The 22380-nt window shown below is 32.5% G+C and overlaps 2 protein-coding genes across 4 annotated transcripts; both read left to right on the top strand.

Annotated features, from left to right (window-relative positions):
* Positions 1-3898: 3898 nt before the first annotated feature.
* LOC131605769 (GATA transcription factor 27-like) lies at positions 3899-4494 on the top strand (the record flags this gene model as incomplete). The annotated part of the gene is made up of 2 exons (XM_058878085.1): positions 3899-4115; positions 4235-4494. Coding segments are annotated over 2 exons (471 nt in total), but the record flags the coding sequence as incomplete, so codon positions are not given.
* A 10671-nt stretch (positions 4495-15165) lies between these two features.
* Positions 15166-18986, top strand: LOC131607846 (UDP-arabinose 4-epimerase 1-like). 3 transcript variants are annotated; one of them, XM_058879800.1, is made up of 11 exons: positions 15166-15440; positions 15940-16099; positions 16460-16584; positions 17027-17140; positions 17245-17352; positions 17449-17540; positions 17640-17781; positions 17893-17987; positions 18097-18226; positions 18325-18469; positions 18564-18986. In XM_058879800.1, exons 2-11 carry the CDS (start codon positions 16039-16041, stop codon positions 18797-18799), a joined length of 1248 nt encoding a protein of 415 aa, XP_058735783.1. In that variant the 5' UTR covers positions 15166-15440; positions 15940-16038; the 3' UTR covers positions 18800-18986. The 3 variants fall into 3 exon arrangements, with proteins under 3 accessions (XP_058735783.1, XP_058735784.1, XP_058735785.1); XM_058879801.1 differs by having other exon boundaries at positions 18325-18473; positions 18568-18986; XM_058879802.1 differs by lacking the exon at positions 15166-15440 and adding an exon at positions 15458-15765 and having other exon boundaries at positions 18325-18473; positions 18568-18986.
* The last annotated feature ends 3394 nt before the right edge of the window (positions 18987-22380 follow it).

Raw genomic sequence — 22380 nt, 5'->3', positions numbered from 1 at the left:
AAAAAATATTATAATAGAAATTATATTTTTTTCTATCTGGTGCATCACATATCAAACAAAGTAGAGTAAACTTTCAAATTCCTTTCCAACCTTTAGATATCAAGTGTCAACTTTTGTGTTTGATGATGAGCTTATTTTATGATGCAATGTAAATCATTTCATTGTTTCATATGGATTACAGGCAAACTTGTAATTTATTTTTAAAAAATAGAACATGAAATAAACTATATAAAATTTATTATTTCAAAAAATAAAAGCATAAATACACCGAAAAATACTATAGTAGAGAATACGAAAATAATTATTTTAAAAAAATATTTTAAATAGATCAACCGAAGCAAACCAATCTGAATCAAACCGGTTAGTTTGGTTTGGTTTGATTTTTAAAAAATATTTAAAAAAATCAATCCAAATCAAACTGATGGAAATATCATCGATTCAGACTTTTTTTAACCAAAAATCCATCCAAACCGAATCGATTACACCCCTATTGAGGACTCTTCTCTTCTAAATTTTTTGACAAAATATATGAAGAAGTTATAAATACTATTAGAATTCATTAGAAAATATTAGTTTTTATTGAGTAAATAATAAAAAAAATTATATGAGTGAAATAGTTTAAATAAATTGTAAATTTTTTTTATCTCATATATATATATATATATATATATATATAAAATTATATTTAACTATGTACTTATCTTTTTAATCAGGATTGTTGCAATATTAGTTTATATTAGTTTCTTGTCGGTCAATTTTATTTATTTTAATAAGTAAATTATATTGTACTATCATTTCGTTCTACTAAAACCATCAAATTATTATATTTATAAATAAAAATTAAACTTATTTGAAACATAAAATAAATTTTTGAAATTTTTTATTTTACAAATTACTACAAAAGGTTTAAATCTTGTTAAAAAATAGAAAAAATTAATAATTTAGAAGGATATGAAATTTGAAGAAATAATAATTTTTTCAATATTTTAATATTTTTTGTCAAACTTGTATTGATTATTAAATTTTGAGTATTTGAATATTAAAGGAGGTCAAAGATATGCATTGTCACTATAGTTAGTTCTATATTGAAAAATACGGGTGTGGATCCTCTCCATTTCCTTAAAGAAATGGAAAATTCCATTACTATAGTTTTAGGTGTATAAAATTAAATAATCATTAAAAATATGTCACATGTTTTCGATATGCGTGTTGTTTATACATAAAAGTATAGTAATGGAGTAAATGTAGAGAGATAAAAATGGAGAGGATATTAACCCGAAAAATACAGATTGTTATTTGTATTTCAAAATTAATTATGATATGGGAAAATGGAGCACTCTTATAAGTGATGGTCCTGTGTGTGTTTTTTTAGTATCTTTTGTGTCCTTAATGTGAAATCCTACATTTTTTATGCCAAACATAATGAGTTTTTTTAATACCAATTTGGTTTTTAAGCTAATCTCCAAAAAAAAATAATTACCTTGAATTTAAAATCGATTATAATGTCAATTTAATCATCAGCCACTTTTTTTTTTCAAAGTTTGAATCATTATTAAACAAACTTGATTAAGTAAAACCAATTATTGAACCTTGATATAAACACTTGCCACCACTTGCACCCAACCATTCTTTTTTGCTAAGGTAGACTAGCAAAACCCACAAGTATGATTCTTCATCCGTTAATTACTTTTACCATTAACTTTCTTCAACCATTTTTTACTTCTTTATTGGTCCCCTACTCAAACCTCAATTGATGTCTTGAATTATGTTCTTGTGAATGGACATATCTCGATGAGGTGATATGTTTTAACACCAACTTTACCCTAGAAACTCCTCGATAACCCACTTCTTAGAAACACTCCAACAACAGTTTTATGCATCTTTATACCATTTTCTGCAAAAATCATTAAAATGGTATGAAAAAAACCTTCTGGATTTTGTCTGTTCTCCTTTTACTAACCATGCACTGATCTTAAATACCATAGCTTGTTTTTGTCATGAAAGTATCCATTAGCTAATGATTCATGAGCAATAATAATAAAACCATCTAAAGTATATAACCAACACATTTTAGACCCTTTAGCAAATCCATGCATCATGCTAAAAATTTAACACCCTATGTTCAACTCTAGTGCAATAGCCTAGATCATCAAATATGTTGGGTAAAAAAAAGTGTCTAAGTCGTGAACATATCTCATATTGCATAGAAGGAATTTATGATTATCATACATTTTACGTCTAATTGTACCAACACCATGAACTTTGTAAGCCTTATTGTCATCAAGTCAAACAACTCCACATGCTTTCAGCTCTAAGTTCTCAAAGTATTCCTTCCTTATCACATGGGATAAGAGCATCTTGAGTCCATGACTCAAATCTTTTTAGTATCCTAACTCGTTTGAACTAGCGTACTTAAACTTTCATAACCATCCTCGCCTAAGGCAACTGCGGTCTTAACAGAATCATCGTTGCCCCCATATCATGACATTCCCTTTTGAAATGTCATATTTTATGACATAAATAATTTTAACCTTGACTTATTAAAACACATGTATTTTAAATTTCCTATACTCAAACTCTCTCCTACTGAGACACTCAATCCCACATCATTATTGTTAACCTTCAAATGATTCATCATTGAAATCTCCTTGAACCTCACATTCATCCCAACTTCATCCAAGGTGATAGTACCTTCATTACCATAACAAGACATATCCTTGAAATTCTATGAGGATATGAGTAATGAGATTAAAAAGAGTAGAGTATTTTTTCACCATTAATCTTGTCAATAGTTCCACAAGGCATTTGTTATATATCATTCATAATGAGTAAATTTGTTATTTCAGATGTAATGTGTGAGAAAAAGAGTTGGTTATATACAATGATTCAAGTATGACCCCTATCAAAGACACATTCTTTTCCCTGAAGAATTTCCTTAAAACTTATCTCTATGGCATAAGATAACAATAATCATGGCCTTATTCAAAATCTCATTGCTCTTTACTTGTGTTAGGTGTGCCTGCATCAATGCCTCATCCCTTAATGCTTCTACACGCCATTTTTGAGTTCACATTTCTTGGATCTTCTTTTTCATAACCTACAACTATTGTCTCTAGAAAACTTCACGATATCCCATTTAGAATTAATGGTACTCATTTGTAAATTTAACCCCTTTCTCCAGCGGTAGGTGCTACTTGTTGTAAAAATGAAAGGTTCAACTACACCAATAATTTTTATGTGTGGGGGAAATAATAATGTACATGCAAGATAATGTTAGAAAATCCACAAATTAAGATGAATAAGATATTTGTTACAAGATATATCCAATTTACTATACTTAAATATTTGTTACAAGATATTACAAAGAGTTATAAAAAAATCCTTTTAAATTTCTGAAAAGAAACCATATTTTCTACCTAAGTATTTTTCAACCTATTAAACTCTTAATATACGAATCACAAACACTAGGTATTTAGAAGTATTTTGCGATCCTTTTAAATACTCCAAAGGTCTTATCCTTAAATCCTAAGAAACTCTATTGTTATATCTAAATTTCTCTCACTAAAATTTTACCATTACATCCGTCATATGCCTCTTGTATCAAGAGATGAAAATGACAATTTAAAGGTGTCAGGAGGGGCGTAGTGTGTTTCCAAAAAAAAACACTTGAATATATTTCGCCTTGCGTCCTAGAAGGAATTGAGTTTATGTGAAATGTAATATGTTTTTCTGAGATGAAGAGATAGGTTAAAAATATTTTGATTACGAAATTTGCAATTAGGCACCTCTCGTTAATTTAATATGTGCACATACATGACTTATCACTTGATCCATAAACAAAAACAGACTTAAATATTTTTTAAACTAATTTTTCCAATGTTTTCTTCCTAATTAATTTAAATTGGTGACTAACATTGTTTCATCACCAGCTACTCCACTATGGCGCCAAGGACCAACAAAGAAGCCAGTATTGTGCAATGCATGTGGGACAAGATATAGACTTAGGGGAAATCTTGACAACTATTTTCCAAAGCATTGTCCTCCAAATGAACTCAGCTATAGAAACAATGATTTCAGTGAAAATTCATCAACCAATGTTTTAGATTCAGATGATGGTGCGTATATTACTATTAGACTTTCCTTTTTTCTTTAGAATATTGACTTTATGTATGTACGTGTTTATGTGTATCATAATTGTTTTATATTTGTTAATTAGTATATTTATTTATTTTAGATGAAAAAGATTTTTACCTACACAAGTCTAGAATTCCTTCAAAGAAGCATAATCTGAAGTTTGTTTATAAGAGGAAGACATCAATGGAGAAGTTTCATGAACAACTTCTCAACGAGCTGAAATATGAGGATATCCCAGATGAGTCATCTCCAGAAGAAGTTTTGTTGTTTGAAAATGTCAATTGTTTCATACCTTCAAATGAAATTGGGGTTGGAGCAATTCTTCTTAAACAAGATGGTATTTCAAAGAAATAATTATATGTAGCAATAGTAAATTATAGACATGTCTTGTGAATTTTTATGGTTGTCTAAGTGTATCTTAAAATGTGTTTGTGTTAAATTCTTGTACCTCTAATAAATTTCAAACCTTATTTACAGACATTAATCACATTATTAAAAGGTGTTTATGTTTCAGTTACGATGGATTATGTTATTATGATGATTTGTTTCATGTTAAAATTTTATCAAACGGTTTGTTTGAGGGAGGGTATAAAAAAGTGATGCAATGTTACCTTTTCTCCATATTTTAAATAGAAATTAATTGTTTTTATATAAGAATAAGATAGTTTCTTATATTTTATAAATTCAATTTTGCTGGTATAAAGAAATTGTTTATATTTTGGAGAGTTGATACAATATAAAAACAACAATAAAGTGGTCACATTATTTGGCTTGATACTACTTTAAAGGTGAATATTTAGGAGAATATTGATGTAACATATAAAGATTTTATATTTATAAATTTCCGGGTTTGCTCTCATTTAAGGCTAGTAGCAAGGCCTCGTAGTCATTTCTCCTTGTGCATATATAAGCCACTTTCATGAGAACTCCCATTATTTTCCATCTCATTTGTGTCACTCTCAAAATCAGAACCTAGAAAGAGCCAAGGGAGAAAGTGAGAGGTCGTATATAGAGGGTGAGGGAAGGATAGAAAGAGCCAAGGGAGAGAATGAGAGGTCGTATATAGAGGGTGAGGGAAAGGGGAGAAAATTATTGATTCAACTTGATCAAAGTAGGAAAATTTTTGCATGTGTCGGATTTTTGGAGCTAGTGAAGTAGAAGCTAGTTGGAATTTTGAAGAAGAATATGCTTAATTCATCTTTGAAGAAAAGTCTTGTGTGCTTCTTAATCTTAAAGGAAACTCTTGCTTGTGAACATACAAATTCATGAGTAAAAAGTCTTGTGGCTGCCATTGATGAATGCACAAGAAAGCATGAATTGTATGCGATAGAAAAGGAAGAAGAATGGTGCAAGTTGTATTGATCAATCTCAAAATACAATGATGATTACAGTGAATGTTATATAGCTAGCTCAGAGGGAGAAAACCAACCAACTAACTAACTATAGAAACAAACACCTAACTAACTATTGGAAAGTTAGTTATTAATACACCACGTGTCATCGTTTTCTTCTTCATTGGCTTTATCACTTACAGCCCCCTCGAGCTGGAATGAATATCAATCATTCCAAGCATGGATTGGAGATGGTTAAAGGGTCCTGGATGAAGAGATTTGGTGAATATAGTTGCAATTTGTTCTTGTGTTGTGACTGGCATCAAGTGTATGGTTCCATCTAAGACTCGTTCGTGTACCACGTGACAATATATCTCAATGTGCTTTGTACTTTCGTGAAAAACGGAATTTGCAGCAATATGCATGACTGACTTGTTGTCATAGTAGAGAATGTAGACAATGTAGAATTAATATGAAAATTGTTAAGGAGTGAGAGCAACCAAACTCCTTCACATGTGGCATGAGCTAATGCTCGATATTCAGCTTCATATGATGATCTCAAATTACAACTTGTTTCTTGCTTTTCTAGCTGATAAGAGAGTCACCAAGAAAAAAACAAGTACCATATGTGGATCTACGGGTGTCAGGACAAGTCCCCTAGTCTGAGTCAGAAAAACTTGTGAGGCGTAGTGCAGAGGTGGATTTGAATAGAAGCCCCCAACCAGGATTATTTTTGAGGTATTTCAGGACATGAATACCACCAAGCATATGTTTGTATCTAGGAGCTACAAGGAATTCAGAGAGTTTCCTTACAACATAAGTTATCTTTGGGCGAGTATGAGTGAGATACAACAAGCGGCCAAGTAGTCTTCTGTAAGTAGAGGGTTCAGATATGGGAACACCAAAATGCTAGTGAAGCTATAGGTGAGGTTGCATAGGTGTGGTGCAAGGCTTGGCACCCAGAAGACTAGCATCATTAATCAAGTCAAGGGCATATATCCTCTAACAAATGGAAATCCCTTGTGTATTGCGAGCTACTTCAAAACCAAGGAAATATTTGAAGGTTCCTAGGTCTTAGATGTTGAATTTAACATCTAATAAGGCTTTGGTGCATATGATTTCCTGAGGGTCAGTACCTCCTAGAACCAGATCATTTACATAAAATAGGATCACAGTGAAACCCTGAGCTGATTGTTTGGTGAAGAGAGAATAGTCTGCCTTGGACTGTAAGTAACCAAATACGATGAGAAAGTCAGACAATTTTGTGTTCCATTGTCGGCTAGCTTTTTCAACCCATACAGAGATCTTTGTAACTTGCATACAAGGTTAGGTTGAGGTAGTTCAATACCTGGGGGAACCTTCATATACACCTCTTCATGGAAATCACCACGGAGAAATTCCTTGAAATACGACAACTCTTTTGATCTCCTATTTATCACACCTAACAGTAATGAACATGGGATCATCATTGTGAGGGTGAATGCTAGTTGTCTCCTTCTTGGAGAAAGCGATTTCAGCTTTCGGCGTCTGCATCTCATCTTCGCCTTCTTTATTGGATATGTCTTCTATGTTTAACACTTGGCGAGCATACCTTCTACAGGTAGAGCTAGTCTCCCTGCATCCGACGAATCCTCCTGCAATAGTATTGAGCCTATGGCACATTACTTTGTTATCAGCACCCGTGGATGCCTCTTTTGGTCTCAAAGAGTATAGTTTTTTATGTATAATTTTTCATCACTCACATTATAATAGCCTTTTGATAGTCAGAATATTAAATAATAGTGAGAAGTTGAAAAGAGATCCTAAAGAGATAGATAGTAAAAAAAGTTAAATAATAGTGAAAAGTTGAAAATCTATCAAATGAAAATTATAGGTTTTAATAGTCTTTTATTCATGTAAGTTTGTGTGTTTTTAATTTTTGTCTTTGTATTTATTTTAAAATAACTTTTGAATGTTAAAATCATTTTAATTTTAATCCGTAAAAATTAAAATTCATAAGAAAACCTTTAGAAAACGTGCAAATTTTTCTGCAAATTTTATTTGTCTCTAACATCATTCGATGACAAGAGTCATCTCTATGCGCACATCATCGCTATCAACACTTAGATGACGATTATTAATGCAATGGATTCACTCAAGTGTAAGTTTCTTGTCGGGATTTTGAAAGAGGCGACCTTACTATGGTATGTGAATCTCCTTAGATTCTCAGTGTCAAGTTATAAGGACCTCGTGAGGAAGATGATTCATCAATTTTCCACCAACAAGCATCAATAGATCTTTTATAACAAGCCTATTCAATGTACCATAAGGCCATTTCCACTCCTTGGCGAGGTTAAACGAGGAGACCATAAAATTCGTCAATCCAAACTAAGAAATATTCGTTAGAGCCTTCCAAAACAGTCTCAAGGCCGGACACTTCAATGAGTTCATCGCCCAGAAGCCGACAACTTAAATGGAGGCAATTATGGTAAGTGCGGAATGTTACGTTAAGGGAGAAGATAATAATGCTGAAATGAGATCCAAATGAGCGAAGGAGCGAGAAGCATAAGACTTCTATCCATCGGAAAAATTAGATCACAAATGAGAGAAGAGTGCATTCAAGCCATCCTGATGGATCTTAGAAAAACATACACCATAAAACACGCGAAGAGAACAAATCCTACAAAAGGTATATCACACCAAGGTCATTCTTGAGCTCCCAACCCCAACGGGGAACGTAATGAATGTTGAACCCAACAAGTGATGTGATTACCACAAGATTGGAAGACACCATACAATTAATTGCCACTGCTTAAAGAGAAAAATAGAGTGGCTTATCCAAGAGGGCCACTAGCGGAGATATGTACGAGGAAACTCATTGAGCTAAGAAAGAAGACCACCAGAATCAAATCAGGGAAAGATCACTTGATAACTCCTTAACCAATAAGAAATAAAAACTAAGGGAAAAGACGTGATGTTAGGCAAGCACACCGCACTTTAAACATGATCGCCATAAGTTTTCTAGAGGGTTTAGAATCAATCTCATCTCACAAGATATTAAAAGCTAAGATTAAATGAAATTTAATAATTTTGTCCACACAAAAAATATCCGAACAAAAAACAAAAATTCATTAATTTATAGAGAAAAAAAACTATTTAAACCTCCTTATTATTATTATTATTATTATTATTATTATTATTATTATTATTATTATTATTATTTTAATAAATAATTTGTACCTAATGGATTTCGAACGTGAGACACACTATTATTATTATTATTATTATTATTATTATTATTATTATTATTATTATTATTATTATTATTAAAACGACTACAAATAAAATGATTTACTGAACAATTAACTCGCTAATATCTTTAACTTCATACTTTCAATCTGTGTCATCTATAAAAAATAATGATACAAAAAGAACTATGATCAAATAAAAACTATGAGTCTATGCATAATAGTTATAAATTTATAATCACGTTAAATCAAATTATTTTAAAGTGTCAAATTATTACATCAATTTAAAATTTATAAGTTGACAGTGTAAAAATAATTTACGCTCTTAGTCCACATCCCATTTTTCCTTATAAATATAGAAAGACAAAAATGAATAGTCCTTAATGGTGGTCAGGATTTCCGCAGTTCCCTCTTTATGAGAAAAGATCTCAAATTCAAAGTAATTGGCCCACTGGAATAAAAGTTGAGGCAGACACGTAGGTCCAAAAGTGTACAGTCCGCGGCATGGCATGCAGATTGTAATTAAGCGGAGACTGACTGCCGCGTTCATCGCGCATTGTACAACAAATGGTAGCATATCATTGGACAACTAAAAAGCAAATTCAATCATAAATAGTACTCCCTCCATTCCATTTTTTTTAAAAATAAAATAAACATTACATTTATTAGAAAAAATATAGTATAATAAAATCATTTGAAATTTTTATTAAAATAAATTTCGTAAAAGAATGTAAAAAAATTATTCTAATTAATTTTCATTATAAAAAAGAGAATAAATTAAATATAATTTATTTTAATTTTATTGTAAAAGAGATGCATTTTTGAAAAAGACCGATTAAATTAATAAAAATGATTTTTTTAATTTATAATTTGAGAAAAATGATGAATTTTTTTCTTTGGATATGTTTGATAATATTTGTAATGCATAAATAAATTTTAGCATGCTTCTTCCATTCTCTTTTATTTCTGTTATTTATATTTATAAATAAATTTTAATTTTTTAAATTCATTAGATAATTAATGTATCTAACTTACATATTTTTTTCTTTATTATAAATAAAATTTAACTATTTAAATTTATTGAATAAATAATGGATATTTAGTCCATATATAATCTAAATATATTATTTATTAAATAAATATAAAAAGTCAAATTTATTTATAAAAGAGAATGCAGTATATAGTTTAAATGTATTTATTTATTCAATGAACTTAAAAAATAAATTTTGCTTATACTATTTTTCATTTAATTTTAATTGCGCATATATTTAATTGACGTTGTGTGCATCAATTTCAATTTAACTTATTTTTTTTCCTCTTATATTTAGATTTATAGTAATTACTTATGTTTAAAATTATAATAGTCATTATGATGAATCTAAAATAACAAGGGAAACTGATTTTAAAAAAACAAGGGAAGCGATTGATTTTACAAAGAGTTTAAAAAATATATATTGACAAAATGTTCAATCCAATTTCTTAAGTTTGAATATGCATTAATAACCATCAAGAAGATGCATTCACAACTAAAAGAGAAAATGGTTGGTCCAATTAAGTCAGCTTAGTTGATAGTTGTCTAGAGACATCAAATTTAATGGTGACAATTTTTTTATCCACCCCCCAACCTTCTTAGAAACCCGCGCGAAATTCCTAAAACGCTCCTATATTTCGGAAGTGCATCTCCGAATGCACTTTTTCTGAAAAAAAAAGTTGATTTCAGAAGTGCACTTCCGAAAACACCTTACTTTTAGAAAAGAAAGGTGTTTTCGAAAATGTATTTCCGAAATATTATCTGAAAAATAAACGAACCAAAAATAACCAACAACAACCATAACTAGGGGTGGCAAAACGGGCCCGGCCCGCGGGGAAAGCCCGTTTTACCCGCACTTTTTCGCGGGGCGGGGCAAGGTTTTAGGCCCGCTCTCTATAATGTGTCCGCCCCGCCCCGCGTCCGTTTTTTTGTGGGCTTTTGCGGGCATTTGTTTTTTCATAAAAATTTACTATTTTTAGGCCTAAAAAGCCGAATGCCCGCGGGCTTTCCCTGCCCCGCCCTCACTTTTTTGCGGGGCGGGGCAAGGTTTTAGACCCGCACTCTTAAAAAAGCCCGCCCCGCCCTGTTTTTTTGCGGGCGGGCCTAAACGGGGCGGGCATGCCCGTTTGCCACCCCTAACCATAACACTGCCGTGTGGCACTATTTCCGTTCTCCGTTCAAACAATCATCGCCGCTGCACCGGCCACAAGTCCCAACGTCGGTCTCTTAATGTTTGAGGTCCCCTCTCACTCTCTCTTTTCTCTGTCTGCACTCCATGTTCCTTTTGAGTTCAGATATGCTCCAGTTATAAAACACTTCGATATACCAGTTTATTAAACGCACGTGTGTCACCACTATGCAATAATTTGTAGTTTGAATTTGAAGAAGGTAGAGGAAGATTAAAGAAAATTTTATTGTAACTCATTTTAGGTTGTAACATAAGATTGTTGGATTTTAATTTTCAAGATAAGAAGTTTATGTAATTTTACAATAAAAATTCTGAAATCCCAATTGATGTCGTCGTCTCTTGGAATCACTGTCTTGCTGCCTCGTTGGTTCTTAGTTGCTCTTGCCAATATTCTTTTAAAGGTTGTTTATGGACGAAGATTTTGGGTCTTTTTAAGATTGAAGATGATTTGGTTGCAGTGCGAGATTGAAGATTTTGAGAACAGATCCGAGAAGTTAAAGTTATTTTAAATTAAAAAAAATAGGATTCCTCTAATTAGAAGATTGTTTGTTGGTGTTGACGGAGAGAATCAATAGTATATGCTATTGACAATTTAATCTTATCCATGGCGCAACAATATTCATTTTCGGAAATGGGTGTTTTCGAAAATACATTTCCGAAAACATCCAAAAATGAGTGTTTTTGGAGATGCATCTCCGGAAACACCCGTAAATTGGTGTTTTCGGAGATGCATATCCGAATTCTGGAAAAATATGGAAAAAAAGACTTCGGAGATGCATCTCCGAAGTTAGGGGTATTTTGGGGTTTTCAGTAGGGGTTCTCCCCCTAGTGGGGTCTATAAAGAAATTGTCTTAATGGTGCATGTTTGAACCCACACCATTTCTCTTATCCGCCTTTAAAAAGGGTGAAATTTTAGCCAATAGACTACTTGACCAAAAAAAGATAAAATAATTGAGTATGTTTGTCACGATTTTATACTGACATTCAAAGCAGCACACATCAATTAACTCATCCAAAAAAAGGGAGAAAAATGTGTTAGTCAAGGAAGAGACTCACACTTGATCTCCATTGTTGATATGGAGGAATATGATGATAACATGCTAGACAAATATACTAGCATATGAAATCCTAAAAGGAAAAACTATTTATGTCCTCCTTTGAAACTTGTTAAAGGGATTGACACCAATTCATAAGAGGATGAGATAAATTGCGCCTTCGATATTACAAAAGTGAACTAAAAGCTTGATTGTCTACTTAAAGATAAGAAAACTCTCCATTACATGATCACAAGATTCCTTCACTCAAGGAAATCAATGAAAATAAGGTATTACATTTGACATAGCTTATATAACCTTACAACGGCTAATTGTGTTGTTTTTCGAATGACCATTTTGAAGACCATCATGGAATGCAAGTTTAAGTTGGTCAATAAGGGGATAAAGTAGATGGTCATGGATGCCTAAATTGTTTCTCGGTGCACTTGGAACCGCTAGATCAAGTAAAAGGATTATCATTTACATTTCTCTTTTAGTACAAGTGTCTCGGGATATAAGGTTCAAGACATAAAACCCCAAAACCCCACAATAAATCCTAACAAAGGCCTCATAAATCATGTACGCACTTTCTAATTCTAAAATAACTCTCACCTTCAACAGTTTCTAACTTGGACGTCAAAGTGTTTGCATGTATCACCAATAACATTGAGATTGAGCAATCATTTACCAGATACATATTGGAGTTCACCATCCGATACAAGATTGTTACTCTCTTTGTAAATCACATAGGTTTCCACAAGATCACAAGCGCCGTTTACGAGAAACATTAAACAATGTTCTAATTTTTTTAAAATCCAGATTGTGCACTCAAGGGAAAAAGACCCTCCACGGGATCATTCCAATAATGTATTAACCCAAATATTGCGCATGTACTTTTGAGTTAACCACGCCAAGGAGATAATGGTTAAGATAAGAAAAATAGTTCCACCTTTTCCCTCACTTCCACTCTTCTACAAAATCTTTAGCACTTGGGAGATGTTCACTATGTAGCTTGCAAAAACGTATAACTTTTCACTTCTTGAGAGGATTTATCCATAAACACTCAAAGAAAGGATAGTATCGACAACCCTTTGTCGTCTTAGGGGGGATCTCCCCGCCCAAATGAATCGTTAGGCTTTTCACTCAAAGAAGAACACAAAAAAGAGCACTAATACACCTTCGACAACCTTGTAGGTCACAATAAGATTTGAATTTCCAACGTCAAACAATAAGACAAAACAGAAAATAAATTTATTCTAAAGCTTTTAATTTCCAATATCAAATATATTTCTTATAAAATATCAAGGCTATACTTTCTTTGACAAAGGGATATCCCATTGGAAGATTTGGAAAATTTAAATCTTAATAAATATTTTAGATTTCCTAAATCTTTAATGTTGGAAGTTGTATTTGAAACAAATTTAATGTGTGAAATTCCAGTCAGTTGTTACCTGCAAGCATCAAAGCATCAACATATTTTTTATTATAGTCAGATCCATTATCAAACCTTAATATTTTGGTAGAAGTTTGAAATTAATTTTGAACATAAGTGATAAAGATCTTACAAGAGTAGAAATTTCATGTTTAATTTCATTAGGAAAATCTAGCAAAAACGACAGTGGTCTTCAACAATACTTAAAAAATATCTATTCCTTAACATGGAGGGAGTAAAAAAAAGGCCCCATATATTCATGTGTAAGAGGTAAAAAGATTTTAAATATGAAAATGTGCTATCCTAAAAAGGAAGCTTTTTGTGTTTATCATTAAGAAAAGTATCACCGGGGTTAATTAGGAGTTTTAGATATGCTATGTAGAGGAAATTTTCATTAATGTGAGTTATAGTATCCTGAGATAAGTGGACAAAATGTTTGTACCACAAATTACAAGTATTGGTGGTAGGGGTATTAGATATATGGCTAAATCTAAGAGAATTATCATTGGGGATATGAGGAAAGGCGAGCAAATACAAAACATGTTGAAACTCAATTGCAATAATCTTCTTTATATAAATAATGTTTACCATTGTTAAATATGATGTTTCAGCTAAGGAAACTAACGAGCTTAAGAATATAAATAATGTTGTAGTATGGAAATAAGGTATGTAGAGAACATCATTTAGATATAAGTCATTGTTGAAAATGACTATGCTAGGAAATTGGTACGGATAATGTATCCATTAAGAAGTCTGATATGTATGGTTTTAGTTTCAATTATATGAGTAGAGATTTGCATGGAATGACACACATGGTCTTTGGCCCAAATGTTTAAAATCCAACTATGATCTTTTCTAATTTGTATAGACTAAAGGGAGTTAGGAGTACCCGATGGTGATGAGAAAGAGGTGTTGAGATGATGGATGTTGAGCAATGATTTTGTTTTCTTCAACGAGTGTTGTATGTATTCTTTCTTGATGAATGAGGAGAGACAAGACCATGTTAATGGGTTGTACGGGATGCATAAGCATAATTTAGGATCAAATAAGGGCATACTATTCATTTTAAGCCCTTAAGAAAACTAATATGTAATTCTCGGATGTTGGAAGAAGAAGACATGAACACTTGATTTTGCAGTTACATGTAGGTATAGGAAATAAATTATTAAGGTCCATTAAAAGTTTCATCGAAGTGGTACACAATTGTGTAATATTTTGATCTCTTTGCTTAAATGAACAAATCTCCTCTTATAGATCATATATCCGAAAAAGTATCACCTTAATGGTATCTGTCTTGGCATTCTTACAAAATTTCATGCAAAGTATGTATTGGTGGAAGTGGGTAAGGGGATGAATGATGATGACACCGTCAATAATGTTTGTTATCGGAGAAGATGAAGATGACGATAGACTGATAAGTTGATTTTCAAAGAGAGAGAATGAAAGTGACAAAATGAAAGAAGATTTGTTATATTGATTTCGATAAAAGATAGAATGAGATAAGAATAAGGGAATATAGAGAATCTTAGAATGCCGATACCATGATAATAATTAAGAAAATGACTTTAAATGAGTCTTGCTAATGGACGATAAAATTAATCCCTCGAATTAGTCGGTTTCAAGACTGAATAATAAAAATTTAATAAAAAGAACACTTGACAAAATAAATGATAGAAAAAATAAAAGAGAAAAATTGTAATAAAAAAAAAAGAAAAGAAATGAATCATCCTAGGACAATGTCGTTATTGTTTGTTGTTACACTCTCATTCGTGCATTGTGCGTGTTTTCTCTTTCTCTAACGCCTTTCACAACAACAACATGGACTCCACGCACAGAACTGACTCCCCGTTTCTCTCTCTCCATCTCTCTCTTCTTTCTCTCTCCACATCGTCCATTCACATTCACTCCCCCTCTCCCTCTTTCTTTCACCTTTCCATTTTCCTTTTTTCTCCTTCTTCTTCCACACTATCTTCCCTTTTTCTGCCACACATTCAAACACCTTTCAATTACACCATTTCCCCCTTTATCCATTAAGATCTCGTCACTGCCACGACGTTTTTTGGGTCTGTTTCGCATGAACTATATCTCTCGGATGTTTTGTTTGGTTTTGCCATGTGTTGGATCTTGAGTTTTCTGTGTTTGTTATGTTCTGCATAACTTTTGTTGCTTTCAACTATTGATTGCTGCACCTTAATCTGGAATGTGGTCCTTTTGTTAAGAATGGGAGAGGCTAGGGATTCGGTTTTCTTTGTTTCTTTTCTTAATTTATATGTGCTTTAAATGCTCTGAATCATAGTAATGGATTTGCATGTCTTTTAGTACTAGTGTTGCAAATTATGAAATTTTGCTTTTTCAATTACTCATCATCACTGGTTTCTTCTTCTGATGGTACCAGTACCAGCTTTATAGCTTTATGGTCATTTCATTTGAATTCAGTGTTATATGTGTATTATAGGGTCAATCATTTGGTTGTGTGTGTGGTGTTTTTCTTGCTTGTTTTGGTTTTTTACAATTCTAGATATGAAAGTGTGTTATAATTATATGGTTTGATTTTTACTGCAGTATGTCTCTCAAGATCTGTTTAGGAGTGGAGTTTGATTTGATCATTGGTATCAAGGAATAAGAGTTCATTCTTGACACTAAGTGATAGGGATTTTTCAAATGCTAAATTTTGTCAGGTCTAGAACTCAGGCAAGGACAACCAGACCTACAACAATGGGAAGTAAGATTCTGTCCTTGATATTTCAAGTATTTTAGTGCATGTTTCAAAGCTTTGAATGGATATTGGTTACTTAAACTAAAGCAGTAATCAATTTGTCCACAAATCCTAACTTAAATGGCAAAAACCAATATTGTTAGGTTAAAAGCCAACACCAGGGTTCAATTCGAATCCTGACCTCCGGTTATTGTGTGAGTTTTTAGTGGTTATTATTACCACTTCGTCTACAGATAAAAGAAGTATTAATCAATTTAAAAATGGGATTGGAAAGCTATGCATTACCCTTTTTAATAACCATTGACTAAATATTAGCTTGTAATTTGTGTTTGAAAATGCGGTTCTTATGATTTTCTTTATTTTTAGGTATGGATTATGCAGACCCAAAAAGGAAGGGAAATTTTGTTGGAAAAGTTTTTCTTGCTGCTGCATTAACGACAATATGTATTATCATGATCAAGCGATCTCCAGCTTTGAATTCCCCTAATCCGGTAATCATCCATTCGATACCATTAAAATGTCCATACATTGTTTACTGTACATTGTGTTAATAGATTTTTTACATAGGAATCAGAATTGAACTTGGAAGATATAGGTATAAATTCTGTTGTGTATTTGAAACATTTTTTCTTGACTAGAATAATCTGTCAAATTTTTTTTCGATCGTGTAGGATCATACTCATAGAAGAGAAATTTGTTAGGCCTTCTGCAGATATACTAGTTCGGTTTAGTTTCTGTCTTTTCTATCATTACCTATTGAAGGGTTATGTTTATCGATTACGCAGTTAAAAAATAAAATAGAGGATTCATTTTCTTATCAGTTACAATTTTCTCTTCCAGTTTTTGTTATTTAAGTCTTTAAAATCTGTTGTAATTTTACTCTGTCATTGGCTAATTATCTTTTTTATTTCTATATTTTCCTCCTTTTTTCAGTTTGCCGTCCACGAACCTGGGATCCCTCATGTTTTAGTAACAGGTGGAGCAGGCTTTATTGGCTCACATGCTACTCTTCGACTTCTGAAGGATAACTATCGTGTCACCATAGTAGTATGTCTCTTCATTCATAAAATAGAATGGTTCTCTCATAAAAGCCAAATGCACCTATCAATTTGGTCGCCACAAACATGAATTTTTCACTTTATTTATTGCAGGACAATCTATCACGAGGAAATTTGGGTGCCGTTAAGGTTCTTCAAGACTTATTTCCAAAACCCGGAAGGCTTCAATTTATATACGCTGACTTGGGAGACGCAAATTCGGTAATTACACGAAATATTTTGCCGTGACAATTTTATTTCTATTAGTGCATATGTAAGGAAATCTCATGATGGTTTGTTTTATTAACTCATTATCAGGTTAATAAAATATTTTCGGAGAACAAATTCGATGCTGTCATGCACTTTGCTGCTGTTGCATATGTAGGGGAAAGCACTGTGGATCCTCTTAAGTAAGCACTTCTGGTTTGGTTTCTTTTCATACACATTAACCTCTGTTGAAGACAACAAAATTGGCACTTTTTTCGGTTTCTAATTTTTATGTTTGTTAGGTATTATCACAATATAACTTCAAATACCTTGTTGGTATTGGAATCTATGGCTAAATATGATGTGAAGACATTTATATATTCTAGTACATGTGCAACATACGGGGAACCCGAAACGATGCCTATTACGGAAGTAACACCGCAGGTGGGAAATCTAACTGTGGTTGTGACATTTTTGTTTTCTCGTTGCATCCTCGATTGCTTTAATGCTTGTGAAGATAAAGTTTAGTGTTAACATTGTTGTTCCATATATCAGGTCCCGATTAATCCCTATGGGAAAGCCAAGAAGATGGCAGAGGATATCATTCTTGATTTTTCTAAAAATTCAGAGATGGCAATAATGATTCTCAGGTTTGTATTTTACATTTGCATTTTCCCCGTGTTTTCATCTTTCTTTTGTTGCTTAAGCTACATTAAGTTTTTTCTTCTCTTAAATATTGTGGCTATACTTTTGAATTAGATACTTCAATGTGATTGGATCGGACCCTGAAGGAAGATTGGGCGAGGCTCCAAGACCTGAATTGCGAGAGCAAGGTCGAATATCTGGTGCCTGCTTTGATGCAGCTCGTGGTATTATTCCTGGCTTAAAGGTATGATGATATTTATTTTCCGAGTCATTAAAAAAAAACTCATGAATGAAGTTCCTGAAACTGAGTATGTTGCCGTTGCATTTGCTGTTACTTTGCAGGTTAGAGGGACAGACTATAAGACGAGCGATGGAACTTGCATACGGGATTATATAGATGTAACAGACCTGGTTGATGCTCACGTGAAGGCTCTCGAAAAAGCACAACCTGCCAAAGTTGGTATCTACAATGTTGGCACTGGAAAGGGTAGGTTGATTAAACACTTTCGAATATGAATACAATCTTTTGATTTCCTCAGTAGTTGTTATCTCAAGGTTATCGTTTCGGTTCTGTTTACCAGGCAGCTCAGTGAAGGAGTTTGTCGAAGCTTGCAAAAAGGCTACAGGAGTGAACATCAAAGTAGAATACCTCCCTCGTCGTCCCGGTGATTACGCCGAAGTATATAGTAACCCAACAAAGATCAACCGTGAACTGAAATGGTCTGCACAACGCACGAATCTCGAAGAGAGTTTACGAACCGCATGGAGATGGCAGAAATCTCATCGTGACGGATACGGGGTTCCAAATGTATATTGAATTATTCAGAATTCTAAAATAGTAGAAGATTAGAAGTAAGCAATAGCAGCAGCATCTATGTTATAGCTGCATTTTTATTCGCTATATTAGATGTTATTGGTATATAGTCCATTCATTATGTGTTATTGACCATATAGTATGATTCAATAATATAATGCCGAGGCTATGGTATATACCATTTCTCCAACTTTTTATGCATGTTTTTTCCTTGCAACTGTTGCTAACTTTTGTTGTTTTTCTGATGTCTCTCACATGTCTTGTTTCAGTAATTTAATGTTGTTAAGGTACATTGGTTTTGTGCATGTGCATGTCATGATAGAAGGACTTTTGAAGGTGTCTTACGTGTTGCATCTGTCGCTTTTGGTTTATAAATGTGGTCCTGTAATATGTCGTTTACTCATTGTTTGAGTACAAGCCATGTTGCTTTCGATTATAATCAAACATCAAATATTGCAACAAAAACCTATTTCATTGTTGGAATTAACTTCAACATTGATTGATATTAACAACTCTTATAATAAGAAGTTGTACGGAGCATTTGCATTTAAGAAAACAACAACTGTAGTGTCTCTTCCTTTAATAAATTATGGAATTTAAAAAGATTATGTTAAATTTGTTGATAATTGTGTAGTTCTACAAATTTACCTTTTAGAAAAGGAACTAATTAATATTTGAATAAAAATATCTATTACATATTGCACGGAAAGAAATACTCTCAGTGTTAAAATGAATTAAAATGAATGTTGTTTAAAGTTTTTGCATCCAAATTAAAAAAAATACAATAATACTCCATTATTTTAGGCATTATACTTTTATTAAATTAACATGTGAAAAATAATTTACAGAGTAAAATTAATAAACACAATTGAAAAAATAATAATTATTTTCACATTGAAAAGTGAGAATGAAATACATTTTAAAATAAATTTTATTTCTTAAAATGACTTGTACAGAATAATGTTAGTAGACAATTAAAAAAATAATAATTATTTTTAGATTAAAAAGTGAGAATGAAATACATTTTAAAATAAATTTTATTTCTTAAAATGATAATCGTTTTAAAATTGAAGGAGTATAATACAATTTAATAACATATTAACGATGAAATACTACCTCCGTTTTTTATTATAAGTCGTTTTAGATTTTTCACACATGTTTAGAAAAATAATAATTGTTGTATAAACATGAGAAATTATGAAGGTTTTTACAAAATTGTCCTTCATTAAAGACATGTGGAAGATAACTTCAAATAATTGAAAGGAGAGAGAATAATAAATATTTAAGGATATAATAAGAAAATCTCATTAATTATTCATTGGAATTGTAAAGCGACTTATATTTAAATATAAATTTTTTCTAAAGCGACTTATAATAAAAAACGTAGGGAGTAATTAGTTAACTTTACTCACGAGTAATTGGATGAGATGATAACCTTAACTAATGGTATTGGGTTCAAATGCAACCCTTAACTAGAGTGATTTTTGGTTGAATGGTGTAGATGTGATTTCAAATAATTTGAAGGTCATGTTTTAATTTTAAAATTTGACAAATAATTTGATAGCTATGTCCTAATTTTAAAGAAAGAGAAGAAGCAAACAAAATTTGACACGACTTAGTGTGAAAGTTGACGATGAGGATAAATCTATTATTTGTTGTGCTATTTACCAAGTTCTTATGATCACTTGGTGATCGCTCTTACAAACGCGAAGAAAACAATCACATTGGATTCAATTTCCTCTATCCTTTTGCAACACACATAACATCACCAAAGTGTAGAGAAAAGTGGAGTAAATTCAAGTGAAGGTTTGTTTGTGATGAGATGTCAAGACCTTGGCAAAGGAAAGAGTAAGACACTGAGTTATAGAAAGAAAAAGAGGTTCAAGTACAAGGACATAAAAACAACAAAATATTATAGATGCAAGGAAATTGGCTATTGGAAGATGGATTGTCCAAGCAAGTCGGACAATAGTAGTTCAATCCGAAGGTTCCTGCAATGAAGAGGGTTTGCTTTGTGTTTCATATGCAAAATGCACCGATGCATGAATTCTTGATTTTGGGTGCTCCTACCATATGATGCAACGACAGTGGTTCAACTATTTTAAATCAGGTGATTTTGGTTTTTTCTATTTACGTATTGATAAAACTTGTACCATCACTAGAAAGTGGAAAATTAAAATTGCTTTGGATGATGGTGGCATGCGCACTTTGAGTGAGGTGCGTCATGTTCCTGAATTGCAGAAGAATTTGATTTCTTTGGATACTCTTTAAGCGAATGGCTATTCATTTCAATCAGATGGAGATAAAGATATCATGTGGGTTAGCAAGGGTGCAATAAAAATAATGAGGGAAAATAGGACTACAAGCAATATTTATAAGTTGTTGGGAGCATAGTTATGAGTGATGTAGCATCTGTTGAAATAGATAATGACGCAAAAAAATGTGGCACATGTGCTTGGATGATGGAACTACATAGGAGAAATTTGCTAAAGTGTGTTCGCAGTTGCACAATTGGAATTTGCAAGTATTATGTTCTTGGAAAATAGTGAAGATTATGTTTCAAGATCGGGCAATACAAGTCAAAAGGGAATCTTAGATTATGTCCATTCTGATTCCAGGGGCTTACAAAAGATCCATATGTTAAAGGTTCCAAGTACTTTATGATATTCACTGAAGATTTTTCTCGTGAGGTCTGAGTTTATTTTATGAAATATAAATTTGAGGTCTTTGCCAAGTTCAAACCGTGGAGGGATGAGGTTGAGAACCAGACAAGAAGAAAAATAAATTACTTGCGGTCTCATACTAGAAATGAATACACAGACGAGAATTTCATGCATTTCTGTGAGGAGAGTGGAATCCAGATGCATGTTTCTATGAGGAAGACACCACAACAAAATGATGTTGCAGGGAGAATGAACAAGACTCTGATGCAGAAGGCAATGTGCCTTCGATTAAATGCTAGTATTTCAAAAGGTGTCTAGGAAGAATCACTTAATATAGTACGATATCTAGTCAATAAATCACCACAAGCTTCATTGGATGGCAAAGTTGCAGAGGAGGTGTGGACAGGTAACCCCATTGATCTGAGTAATTTCAAGATTTTTGAGTGTCCAAAATATGTGCATATTTCCAATGAGTATCAATCTAAACTCGATCCCAAGTCAAAATAATGCATCTTTATTGGCTATAATAAATGTGTGAAGGGGTAAAAATCATGGGATCTAGTTAAGAGGAAGGTGGTTGTCGGCAAAAATGTTTATTTGATGGGCAGTCGATGTTGAAACAGACAGATGTTACAATTGTGCCAGAAATTAAGGTAGAAAATTCCAGTAAGGACAAGATTCATGTGGACATTGAGGAGCCACCAATAAGTTCAAGTCAGATTATAGCCCAAGAGCGAGATGAACCAGACTTAGATTCAGGCGGAGTACAAAATTCAGATGGAGTACAAGACTATACACTTGTGCGTGATATGGAGTCACATCGTATTACACCTCTAGTGAGATATGAGTTTGAAGACTTAGTAGCATATGCTTTTCTTACCAGTTTAGGAGACCCTTCTACATTTTGAGAGGCTATGGCTA

Source organism: Vicia villosa, linkage group LG5 (genome assembly GCF_029867415.1).
Source record: "Vicia villosa cultivar HV-30 ecotype Madison, WI linkage group LG5, Vvil1.0, whole genome shotgun sequence".
Taxonomy (NCBI): Eukaryota; Viridiplantae; Streptophyta; class Magnoliopsida; order Fabales; family Fabaceae; genus Vicia; species Vicia villosa.
Note: the sequence above shows the minus strand (reverse complement) of the source record. Positions and strands in the feature narration are given on the sequence as shown.

Bases quoted from the DNA above. Each gene is read 5' to 3' on its own strand.
- LOC131607846 (XM_058879800.1), top strand. From the start codon at position 16,039: ATGCTAAATTTTGTCAGGTCTAGAACTCAGGCAAGGACAACCAGACCT. The intron at 17,141-17,244 runs GTATGTCTCTTC...TATTTATTGCAG, and splicing joins ACTATCGTGTCACCATAGTA to GACAATCTATCACGAGGAAA. The intron at 17,782-17,892 runs GTGGGAAATCTA...TCCATATATCAG, and splicing joins TTACGGAAGTAACACCGCAG to GTCCCGATTAATCCCTATGG.